Genomic DNA, 13,797 nt, shown 5'->3' with positions numbered 1-13,797 from the left:
GAGAACTCATTAAATTACACATCTTGAATATTATTAATTTATTCATTATTCCAAATAATTTTTTTTCATTCATAAATTGATTGGTTGAATTAGAAATAAGGTGCGTACAGATATACGCGCCGCGAACATGAGCAATTCACTTTTAATCAGCTGACTATATCTGTATTTTTACAGAAACGGTAAGATACAGATATAAAAAGCTTGGCATCAGCTGATTAAAAGTGAATCGCTCATGTTCGCGGCGCGTAAATCTGTATGCACCTTAAGATTTACTCAAAATTATTCAAATTTTCAAATTAATTGACTTGCCATTTGAGAATTATTAGTAACATCTATCACTTTTCGACAATTACTTCTTCAAGTAATCGTTCCTCCTGAACAAATACACTCTTGAAATCTGTGTTGATCTCATGTTGATCTGTGTTGATCTGTGTTGATCTGTGTTGATCTCATTGATCACTGCAATATCTGCGTTTCCTCATCCCATGATCTGTCCACCTGCGATTTTCTGTTTGTGGAGCTATCTCAAATCAAACGTTTTCACAACTTGACCAATAACTGTGGTTGTATTGTAACAGACAATTTAAAATGAAATTAACAATATCCCAGCTGAAATGCTGCAGCTATCATCCAGGAATCTCAACACAGATTTCAAGAGTGTATTCGTGCAGGAGGAAGTCATCTTGAAGAAGTAATTTTCAAAAAGTGATAGGTGTTATTAATAATTCTCAAATGGCAAGTCTTGAACTTTACATTAGTTTGAATAAAATCATTTTTGCCATTCCCACTAATGTTTTATGGCGTATTCAAATGTTCCTGTTATTATTTAAGGACGATAAACCACATACTTAATTACTCAATTCACTTAATTCAGCATTCTATGAGAATTATTTAATGTTCCATGTATCCTCCATTTGTTGAACGTACGACATATTCTATAATTATATTAGAGTTCTTTATTCGTGTTAATTACAATATATTCTGGCTTATACACTTATTTACAATATGATAGAATATGAGCCAAATTTGTTCTAGAAACTATATAAAAACTCATAAGTTCTTTGTTTGCGGTGGGAAGTGGGAAGTTGAAATAATTATATATTGTATATTTCTATATTTCTCATACTATTGATTGTTATACTGTTGAATTATTAACTTATGACAACTTTTACCTTTTAAACAAATGCTATTCTTCCCGGCTAAAACTAAGTCAAACTTAACTGAAACCTAGAACCTTCATCTTCTAATAAGTTTTTGAGTCCACAGATTCTAGAAATAGATTATAAAATATTTTGTATACTAAAATACATTGTACAGTACTTTCTCTTGAAAAAGTACTATTTTAAAAGTGAGAATTGCTTCAAAACGTTTAGCATTTAAAATTGTTTTTGCTATATTACTAGTTTATCTAGTAACACTACTTTTCCTGTTAATTTTTGATTTAGATCAAGGATATATTCCGTACATTTCACTGCTACCACAGTTGTTCTTAGGCTCCACTCACATTTACGCGACTCAGGTCGAGAAGAGACTCGACTCTAGTGGAGAGCATGTGTTTCCAAATGGTGACGTCGCGGAGACTAGAATCGACTGGTCTGAGTGTCATCATTTAGAAACACATGCTCTCGAATAGAGTCGAGTCTCTTCTCGACCTGAGTCGCGTAAGTGTGAGTTGAGCCTAACTCTATTGACCTAACTCTACTCTACTTACTTGGTCGAGTAACTGTTTTCACTACAAATTGAGAATAGTAGGTAAAGAATGTTGTCAAGTGAACAGAACTAACCTTAACGACCTGAGTCGCGTAAGTGTGAGTCGAGCCTTGGTCGACACTTCCTATGTTTGATTCCATGCTGAAAATATGTTTTCCTACAGTTACGTTGAAAAGTGGCCATTGCTGCACTGATTACAGAACGCAAAGAATCACTTTTCCGCTCTAGTGCGGGAAAAATTTTTCTGCACTCCAGATTTGCAACATGGCAACGCAAAATAGTTAGTAGGTTATATGGAGCAACAGTGCAGCAAAATCAAAATGAAGTTGGTAACAGTGACTGCTGTGGCTGCTATAGTGAGCAGAGGTGCAACGAAGCACAACGCGCTAATTATTATTCATTATATATTATAACCAAGGACAACGAGGACTTTAGGATTTTAGGATTAAGGTTTTTATCAATAATAAAATTACACAGAAAAACATTTGATGCATTTCAGGCAATTTTACTCATAATTACCCACTTTTCATATTCAATGGTAACTGTAGGAAAAACTTAATGTGAAATACGTGCGCAAAGTTCCTCTGCTGCACTCAATAAACCAAGTGAACAGAACTAACCTTAACGACTTAATTTTAAACGTAACGTTTCTTTCGGTGCAGCAAACTGACACTTTGCGCACTAGTTGCACAAATAACTATTTCCTCTAACATTTATTTTTTATTTTACAGGACTTGCATGAACAGAAAGAGAGGTTATCTGAGGAGAATCGCAGGTTGAGAAAAATGTTGAAAGGTAGAGGAGGTAAGATAATATTTAATTTAAAACTAGTATTAATTGAAGAGACTTGAAATTTTGTCATATTATCCACTTTATTTTAATAAAAATTATTATTTGAACAGGAGCATGCTTTCGGGTGTGCTTACACATTATCAGCTGTAAGTTCCACAACATCAATATTCACGCCACAAACATTAGTAAAGATACTAGTACTTATTGTGTAGTTGAGAAGTTGATATTGTGGTAATTATTCATATTAAATAAAAAGACTAAGAAATTGCCAAAAACCACATATTTATTGAAATAAATCTGTGGTTTTTGACGATTTCTTAGTCTTCTTATTTAAAGGATACTAGTATTAATGTTCAATTAAACAAAAATGAGTTTGTTAATTAGCATTGAGTAGCCCATTGTTGGTAGGACCTCTCTTGATCGACCACTAAATTCAATGTTATTATTATTCATCCAACAGGTCCTAACTAAAACCATAGAGAAACAATAGCGTAAGTAGATATCCCATGGTATAGGGCGTTTATGTCGCAACTTTTACTGTTATCTCAAGTCAATTACTATCGATTATTGAAGATTTTTCTGTTTTGGCCGGGTAAGTGTTTATGAACGGCATAATATGAGAGACTACCAGCGTCACACACCTTTTTAGGAAAGAAATACGTAGACTATCAGCTTGAGATAACAGTAAAAGTTGCGACATAAACGCCCTATACCATGGGATATCTACTCAAGCTATTGTTTCTCTATGATTGAACCCATTAAATTTTTAATTTTTTAAAAAACAAGTGAACAAGAAGTTTAATCTGTTATTGCCAATTAGAGTTGCTCAAAAATCCATGAGTCCTAATTGGACTATTCCCATTCAGCCCAGCCGTGCGAGAATGAATAATTCCATTAGAACATAAATAAAAATAGAAATCTGAGTACCCTTTTTAAAATTATCTAGTGACAACATGTTTCAGCTATATGATGCCATTATCAAGTGACTGGAAAATAAAAATATGTTCCATTAGAACTTATGGGAATTATATTTTCACTGTTCACTGTCATTGTTGTGTGCGACACCAGCTTCATATTATAATTATGTATGAAATACACCGTGATTCAAAAAGAATACCACAACTTTGAAAATCTGTATTCAATCAAGGAAGCATAATAGAAACTTGGGTTATAAATCAAAATGAAGAGTATTTAAATAAGTTTTTCCCCACTAGAAAACAAGTTCACAAATGTTCAATGTGACCCCCTCCAGACACTCGAGTGATATCAATACGATACTCGAACTCGTTGCACACCCTCAGTAGCATATTGGGCGTAACAGTTTGTATAGCTGATGTTATTTCTTGTTTGAGCTCCTCAATGTTAGCTGGTAGAGGAGGTCGATACACTTTATCTTTAACATACCACCATGGAAAAAAATCGCAGGGTGTAAGGTCAGGGCTTCTTGGAGGCCAGTGATGAAGTGCTCTGTCTCGAGCTGCTTGGCGGCCGATCCATTGCCTCGGATAGTTTTCATTCAAATAGGCACGGACAGATGAGTGCAAATGGGGTGGTACTCCAAATAAGGAACTAAAAAAAATGAAATCTTAAATGAAATCTTTTGGTACTCTTTGCTAGCACACAAACTTAGGTTTTGCTGGCAACGCCAATTAAATTTTATTTTTATTCTGTATAAGTATGAAGTATTTGTTTTATTCATTATTGTTATCTTTATAATTGGCAAATAAATGATTTTGATTTTTTTTTTGAAAAAAAAAATTAGAGCTTCCTCGAATCGATGACAGTGCTCCACTCTCCGTTTATTCTTTGCAGAGTTATTAATTTTCAAAGTTGTGGTATTCTTTTTTCCTACAGTTACGTTGAAAAGTGGCCATTGCTGCACTGATTACAGAACGCAAAGAATCACTTTTCCGCTCTAGTGCGGGAAAAATTTTTCTGTACTCCAGATTTGCAACATGGCAACGCAAAATACTTAGTAGGTTATATGGAGCAACAGTGCAGCAAAATCAAAATGAAGTTGGTAACAGTGACTGCTGTGGCTGCTATAGTGAGCAGAGGTGCAACGAAGCACAACGCGCTAATTATTACTATTATATATTATTATAACGAGGACAGCAACAGCACAGTGCCACCACAGCACACACCACACAGCCGCCTCGCCATTCAAACACTACTAAGTTATTTGATGGATTTTAGGCAATTTTACCCATAATTACCCACTTTTCATATTCAATGGTAACTGTAGGAAAAATTTAATGTGAAATACGTGCGCAAAGTTCGTTTGCTGCACTCAAGAAGCCATTCCGCCCTCGCCTACGGCTCGGGCGTAAACGTTTCTTTCGGTGCAGCAAACTGTCACTTTGCGCACTAGTTGCACAAATAACTATTGAATCACAGTGTATATAAAAAAATGATAGATGATATAAAACGCAGTTACAACCGGCGGATTGTAAAATTGTCTATTATTTTTCCAGTTTCCGAAAATATCAATAAGATGGAGACAGGCGTGATAGGAGGAACCACATCGAACGCAAACGATCTCAACAGCATAGTGCCTGTAGTTCGTAAAATGGACTCAAAGAGAGAATATTTGGGCATGTTTGAGTTCAAAAGAGGAGATGAGCCTATCATCATACGTCGGCTGGTCACTAGTAAGTAGCCTACTATTTCAATTCTAGGAAAATTATTTTCTTCAAATTTTGTATTAATAGTTGTTAATTGATTTAATTCATCGTAGAATAGAATAGAATAGAATAGAATAGAATAGATAGAATAGAATAGAATAGAATAGAATAGAATAGAATAGAATAGAATAGAATAGAATAGAATAGAATAGAATAGAATAGAATAGAATAGATAGAATAGAATAGAATAGAATAGAATAGAATAGAATAGAATAGGATAGAATAGAATTTATTTGTAATCAGGGCCATGTCATGCCCTATATACAAAGAGTTGAGTACATAGTATTCGTTTGACAAAAAAACATATTAGTTTGACTCATATAATTAGGCTATTATTATTTCGAAATTGAGTCCAAGTGTCGGTTTAGCCTGTGGTACTTAGAATTAATGACCTAATTCTAACAGCTTCTACACAAAAATTATATAAATTATTCATTTTTACAACAGTTAAATTTGACAAAAGAACCATAACTTTATCTGAATCCATTACAATATTTCTAATAAGTTTGCCAATGTAACGTTTTCTTGCGTCATTATACATGGGGCATATCAGTAAGAAATGTTGTACCGTTTCGTCGGTTCTAAGATTGCAGATTGGACAGAGCTCCCTGCAGTTAATCCAAGTACCCTTCCCCTCAAGAAACAAGTAAAAGCATGTGTCACTGGCTAGTCTCAGTTGGGAAACACAGTGGATTTTTGAAAAAGCCAACTTGAAATTCAGTTGTTCACCTATTAGAAAATTTGGGTTTAAAAATGTGTACCTGGGTAATGAATGAGAATCAAGGGCCCTGCTAACATCTAAATTGAATAAGTTCTCGCTATGCTTATCTACCAAATAAGTATAAAACGTTTTTAGAGTATTCAGTTCTATCCCGTGATCGGTCCACCGGTTGCTCGCTGAGGCATAATGGAATTGACTCCTTACTTGATATAACCAGTTGTATTTGAGTTTTGTGTCTGTGACACTACTATGAGCTAATTCTTGTCTCATAATTTCATAGCATTTTCTTGGGTATCTATTGACTGGCATTTCTAATAGTCGTATTAACCAATTCAGAGCTTTTCGAAAAACTATATTAACCATTTTAAGGTTACCTGTCTCGATGCGAATCACCCAGTCAGGAGTACCCTTATAAAGAAATAGCAAGCTCTTGAAAAATTGACACTGGATTTTTTCCACTGGCTCCATGCATGACAACCCCCACACTTCAGAGCTATACAATACCCCCGGCAACTGTTTAATTCATTGTAAAAATATTTTAAAATTTGAAATCTGTGTTTTTTGTTTGTATTGGAATGTAAATTGGAGTGTGTAATACAAAAATGTGAAAGTGACATATAACATAGGACTACATGTGGACTGTTGTATAAATTATAATTGGAACCGTTAAGGGCTTGAAACTATGGTAAGTTGTGTGACGCTAGAATTTTAGCATTATGATAGAATAGAATAGAATAGAAATAGTCTTTATTCATCAGATGTAAGGAATACATTATTAGAACAGTGTCAATAAATTAAATATATATATATATATATATATATATATATATATATATAATATAATAACTAGGCTAGCCTAGTATAGACAAAAACGTTTTGTCAAAAATCAATGTTAAACTCTTGAAAAGAATACAGCGACAAGTTGACCAGATATTCCCTTAGATTCTTTGATCTTCTAATATTTGGAGACTGCTTGGTAGCTTTACAAAACACTTCTCACCTCTGTATATTTATTATTTATTATTTATTTAATCATTCAGAATTACACAACTTACAGAAAAGTACCACAGGCTTATAAGCACAAAACGGTTCCAATTCTAATTTATATAACAGTCCAAATTTAGCTAGGTTATGTGTCACTTAACATTCTTCTATTAGACACTCAATTTACAATTCAAAACACACAAAAATAATTTTTGAATTGAAAAATACTTGAAAATTGAATTAAATCAATCACAATTAATTAGAAAATCCCAAACTTTAAAAAACTATAAAATTTTGAGACCGAAAAGACAAACACACTATTTAGAACTATTTATATGGTTATTTTCGTAAAAAGATCTAATCTGTGCCTCTCTATTATACGACCACTATTATAACCGTGAGTGTTATTTATCAAGTTTGTGTCACCAATTTTTTTGAAAAAGACTATAACATCATATATGTACTGTCCATATATTGTGAAAATTCCCAGTCCTGAGAAAGCTAATTTTACAGAATCAGTTCTATTGGGGTTCAGCATAATTCTTATTGCTCGTTTTCGCTGTTTTAGAATTTTATCAAGGTTACTTTTATTTGTACTACCGTATGTATCAAGCAAGCCATTACAGTATGAGCTCGTCACACACAGCCAACTCTTTTCTGCTAGCAGTTCACTGTAATGCGATTATTTAGACTGTTTCAAAGAAGATTGAAGCTGATCGCTGTTCTAGAACACTTGAGAGATAAATAACAAAATAGTGACAAATTAGAGATAATATAAAAAGCAGTGTGTGATTACCATAACCTTATCTTTTGGACAACATTAACATTTTATCAAAATTTTTGGAGAGAAATAGTACAGGCTCAGCCTAGTTTTTCCTCCAATATCATATTATGATTATAGTTTATACAATAAATAAAATGAAAAAAAAAATGAAAAATATGCCGTATACTACCATATATATATATATATATATATATAATATATATATATATATATATATATATATATATATATCATATGATAGATGTGCATGTACTACTGAGTGCTATATTGATTTTAATATTTGTATACTACATAAACTGGACATTTGACGCAATGCAAATAGACCTGGGGAGTTATTTTTTCACAACATTGGCAACATGATTATCCCACGAAAGGTTGCTATCTATCAGCAGATCAAGAAATTTAGTTTGATATTTACAATCTAAAAGGGTGTTATTCATAGCTACTCTTGGACACAATTCACTCCTGTTCTGCCTTGTTGAAAAGGGGACTACAATAGACTTACTTGAATTCAGCAAGAGATTTCGGCTATTCAGGTATTATTTATCAGGTGTTTCGGCTATTCAGGTATTATATATCAGGTATTTCGGCTATTCAGGATAATTTTTCTCGTGTTAACAATCACTTCACTTTGACGTGTTTTGTACCTTTTCAAATTAAATATAGCATTGGAAATAGTTATTTGTGCAACTAGTGCGCAAAGTGACAGTTTGCTGCACCGAAAGAAACGTTTACTTGGTTTCGAATGGTTTCTTGAGTGCAGCAGAGGAACTTTGCGCACGTATTTCACATTAAGTTTTTCCTACAGTTACCATTGAATATGAAAAGTGGGTAATTATGGGTAAAATTGCCTGAAATGCATCAAATGTTTTTCTGTGTAATTTTATTATTGATAAAAACCTTAATCCTAAAATCCTAAAGTCCTCGTTGTCCTTGGTTATAATATATAATGAATAATAATTAGCGCGTTGTGCTTCGTTGCACCTCTGCTCACTATAGCAGCCACAGTAGTCACTGTTACCAACTTCATTTTCACTTTGGTGCACTGTTGCTCCATATAACCTACTAAGTATTTTGCGTTGCCATGTTGCAAATCTGGAGTGCAGAAAAATTTTTCCCGCACTAGAGCGGAAAAGTGATTCTTTGCGTTCTGTAATCAGTGCAGCAATGGCCACTTTTCAACGTAACTGTAGGAAAAAATAATTGAATGAATGATTGAATAATACTTCAATATTATGCTTCAAATGCCGTTATATTTCAAAATGCTCCTATAACTTAACGATATAATCCCAATGCTCTATTCAATTTGAATATGTACGAAACACGTCAAAGTGAAGTAGGTAATTGTTAACAAGAGAAAAAAGTATCATAACATATATTATTAACATCGGCAATTAACGTTTTCGGCGCCTGTGTGGTGGACGTGCAAGCGCCCACCTTGGAGACGTATACAATTGGAAACCACGATTATTTGTCCTTGCCTGTAGATGAGTTAGAGGAGACGTCCGGGCCCCGACCAGGCCTACTGTCCGCAGGAACTTCACAATGCCCTGGCCGAGGTGCACGGTCGATTCGGGTGGTTCCACTGCAATAGAAATTGCTTTATTGAAAAGGACATTTTCAACAATGCATAGTCAACGTCATGTACAAAATTTCAAAGTCACAATACAAAACGTCTAGATTTGACTTAATCAGAGAATAATAATGCATGATATCCCCTGTGAATCCCCTGTGATACTCGGCTACCGACTTGGCAGTGCTCGTGTGTCACACCTCACGGGATATGCGAAAAGCAGGTGCCCATTTGGAGGTGTGATGTTAATGTGTAGTGTCGCGGCAAAGAACCATGTCCTATTCCACTATTTGAAAATCAGATCACTTGCTTCTATGTTGCTGTTATTTTCATAAATGAAATATTTTTCAGATTTGAAGCCAAATGTTGCTCTCACACTTCTACCAGGATTACCGGCGTACATACTTTTCATGTGCATCAGGCATACTGATTTCATCAATGATGACGAAGAGGTAACTTTAAAGAGCTTACAGTAGTAATAATTTTAATCGATTGTGCTATTGTATTTTTTTTCTTGTTATTTGACTGCAATCTAACACTTTGGTTAATGAAGAGTTCAATTCTAGCTTGAATTAATTGGTTAAAGTTTGACACTAAAGGGGTATATCACTCCTTCACAGTCTAAGTGAGCAATGCCCATGCACTGTTACTTTCAGTATAACTCACTAACACTATGCTACAACTACACGAGATCTGTAGGCTTCTTCCTTTTCAGTCTCCTGAATGTAGTAGAGTTGTCAATGAGGTGTAGAGCTTGGATTTTCTGATGATTATTGAGAGTCTCTTCATGGTTTTTGGCAGCCTTTGTGATCATCACATCGACTGCTTCCAACTGCAGGTCCCTGTGGAGGCCCAAGTCTCTGACAAAATATGGAGCATCCCCCAATACCTTGTTCTGGAATTTCTGGATGGTGTTCATGCTATTTTTCCTTGCACAGCCCCACAGCTGGATGCCAAACAACCACACAGGCCGAAGAATTTGTCTATACAATAGTAATTTATTGTAGGTTGAAAGGCTTGAATTTTTTCCCCAATAACCAGTAAATTTTTGAGTAAATGTGCTATTCAATTAACGGCCGTAATAAAAGTAAGTTGGGAATATGTTTTGGCTTCAATTTTCCTGAATAACTAACTCAATTCCTTCCAATTTTGCAGTGAGTGTTGAGTGTAATTCAACTAATTGTAATTTAAGAACAGAATTTAAAATTGTCAATCACTTCAATAAAATCGGTTGACAATTTCAATGTGTGTTTTTATTATGGAAAAGTACCACATCACACTCAACACAACTGTAATGTTAATTGCATTTCATTGTCTTATTCTAATACGAGTACATTCATTTGAAATCTCTAGTATTCATATTATTCATTTAGGCCTATTCATTTCCTCCATTTATTTACTTATTAAAAGAGCCACAAATCATTATATTATACAATAATATTTGATCGGAAGAAGATTCTTTTTTTTTTCTTGAATTCTTCAGTATTAGTTACATACTTTTTATTTTATCTGCTACTATAAGTTTCATATCTGCAAGGTTTTCTACTATTTTGTTTGTATCTTGTTTTCAGTTTTTTCCTGAAACTCAATTATTACCTTAGTATATTAGTTATTTTATTTTTATTCTCGTGTATTGTTTTTCAAATTGTATGCTCAATGTGCGTTATGAGGGTAATAATGGGATTAAGTTCCTGGTGCCCTCAAATATGTATATTTTCAAATAAATAACAGACTGAACCGAAAACTGTCTATCACCCAAATTTTGATTGATAAAAAGTTTCCTAAACAATAAGGTTATGATTTCACTTATCTAAAACAACATAAACTAAAAAACCTATTGGAAAATTATGATGGGTCTTAAGATCTTGAAGTGAACACAGACATAACCTATTTTTTGAGCAATGTTATATTTTATCAACATTTAGGAGAATAACTGTTTTGGGTGAACACGTTAACTGTTTTTCTCTTCCAATCATAATCATGATACTATGGTAATCGTATGAATAAAATAATTAGTTGATTCTCATCAAAACGTTTTTATTGAATCGTGAATGCTGATTTATGATAATTATACCTAATTTTTTTCAATTCAAAGTAAAATTCATTTTATTCTTACAAAACATTAATAGAATGTATAACATACAAAATCATTTCATAAAAAAATATGGTAACAATATAAACAAAACATAATTATAAATATATGAAATCACAAATCCAACAATTACTCTCTATTATATGGACATTTCTAACAAGGTAATTCATTGTATATAACTTTAAAAATATTCAATTTCATCAACATTGAGATTATTTTGGCAAACGATTAAGAAATCTTGTGTCATATTCTTTAAAACCACTCAATGTATATTAACCTTCCGGTAGTCGCCCCTACTCAATCACACGAGCAGTCGCGTGTTGTATTTTTTACAACATCCAATTTTCCAAGTGTTATGTACTCTGTTTACTGTCAAAACATATTAATTAATTGTATAATTACTTTTTCCATCTTCTTGGATTATTTTACGCCTATGAACATTTGGATGATTACCATTTCATAGCCCAATAAGGTACATCAAGCAAAGCCATCAATTCTGTGTTATTGGTTCGTTTACAGTCCCCGTATACAGTCTTTCCCTATCTTATGCACTGTGGCGACTAAATGGCACCTAAAGACTGAACCATTGTTTGGTTGATACTGCAACTCAGTGGAGTGATGGGGAGAAAGTTTTGGAATGCATAGGTGACTCATTCACTGACACCACCCCATTCAATAGTTCTGTGCAGCAAAATAACTGACACTGTAGTACTTTTACAACAGCGCGACTGCTGGAAGGTTAATAATTACATCGATTTAATCTGAGTGAATGAATCATGCATGTTGAATCCAAAAACCTAACTTACAATGTTACAATAAATTATGCTCTCCAATTCTTGTAGTGACTTGAATGTATCTATGTTATCAGATGTTTGTTTTTCGTTCAGTAAAGTTTGTATAAAATAGTTAATTGAAACTCATTTTACAGGTGAAATCGTTACTGAGCTATTTCATAAAAGCTATAAAATCGGTTATCAAAAAGCGGCAGAACGATTTTGAAACGATGGTTTTGTGGCTATCAAATTCTGTACGCCTTCTGCACGTTATGAAGCAATATAGTGGTGACGCAGCGACCAGGGGAGAGAATTCGCTCACCCAGAATGAACAGTGCTTCAGAAACTTCGATCTTTCTGAATTCAGAAGAGTCATTTTTGAATTAGCTGTCTGGATCTATCAGGTAAAATAGTCTACTACTCTGATTATTTATGGTTCATGTAGCCTATCCACAAACCAAATTGCTGAAAAAACTCCTAAACTTGGTGCAAGTTCTACATTAAAATCAGAGCAAAATTCAGGAGGTGGAGTGTACTCTAAAACAATTTATACTATATGGTGAAACTGTCTAATTTGGTCAGTCTAGCCAAAAAATACCACTGATCGTGATGCCTTAAGTGCATTGAAACTTAAGTTTTGAAATCGCTGTCGTATGGGTTTTGAAAAGAAATTTTGAATTAAAAAAAAATTTTGTAAAGACAACGATTTTCTAAAAATATAGAAATAATTTATAAATTATTGATAATCAGTATTAAGGAAACCCTATTACTAATTATTCGGTATTCTCATCTAATGGAATGAATTCAGGAAAAATTCAATCAAACACAATGAATGTTTAGAAATTCATTATAAAAAAAGGATCACCAAAACTCCATATACATGACAATATCCTTATTCTAAATTGATGATGGGCCCATTATTTGTTTAAGTCTTTCATGAATCTCAATGCCGGAAAATATAATTTGATCGTCACATTACCTCGGTACCGAGTTACGTCACAGAGAATTTGGTAAAGATGTTCCATAATTGCTTAAAAGAAAACACAGCTTGGCAATTATTTCCTATCCTCCATATCCGTTTTAACCTGTTCCTCGTATGATGCACTTGGAATCCCTTGTCTCCTATTCATAATTGTGGATTGATTTGGCATTAACAAGGATCATTCTTCCATAGTCAGTAGTAAATTAGTTTGCCACAAACATGGACCGCTTGAATAGCGGGTTTGAGTATAGCTTATATACAAATATCTTCATATGTCGAAAAATCCAAAATCACTTAACAAAATAGAAAGAAAGAAGCTTGAAGTGAATAATCACATCGTGGAGTAGTTGTTAAACGTAGGGCTGCTTGCTGGCAACTGAATAAGGAGAAAATGATTTCTCCCCTCTACCAATGCCTCGCACTGGCTGGGTGCTCACCCACAGCTGGCTGAGTAAGCACAAATAAATAAATGCTCTCTTTGCTCTTATTCTTCTTCCTAGATGTTAATACTTATTTGCCATATTATAAATGAAAGGGAAATAAACTTTGATTCATAATCAAAATTCGTTTCAGTTTGTCTTAATCAAATTATGTGGAATTGATAATATAGCTTTAGCTAAAGCTAAAAAAATGAACTAAAAAAAAGGTGAAAAGCAACAGATTCTAAATGAACTGTAGGGTAGCCGTCCACTGGAACCGTAT

General features: G+C 33.6%; 1 protein-coding gene across 1 annotated transcript in view; it reads left to right on the top strand.

The window, feature by feature from the left end:
• Window positions 1-13,797, top strand: part of LOC111064266 (unconventional myosin-Va) — a 124,409-nt gene that overhangs the window by 81,836 nt on the left and 28,776 nt on the right. Inside the window, 4 exon segments of the mRNA XM_039441412.1 lie at window positions 2,442-2,514; window positions 4,977-5,153; window positions 9,600-9,700; window positions 12,269-12,517. Of these exon segments, the coding sequence (XP_039297346.1) occupies window positions 2,442-2,514; window positions 4,977-5,153; window positions 9,600-9,700; window positions 12,269-12,517 (600 nt within the window).

This window comes from Nilaparvata lugens, chromosome X (assembly GCF_014356525.2).
Source record: "Nilaparvata lugens isolate BPH chromosome X, ASM1435652v1, whole genome shotgun sequence".
Lineage (NCBI taxonomy): Eukaryota > Metazoa > Arthropoda > Insecta > Hemiptera > Delphacidae > Nilaparvata > Nilaparvata lugens.
Note: the sequence above shows the minus strand (reverse complement) of the source record. Positions and strands in the feature narration are given on the sequence as shown.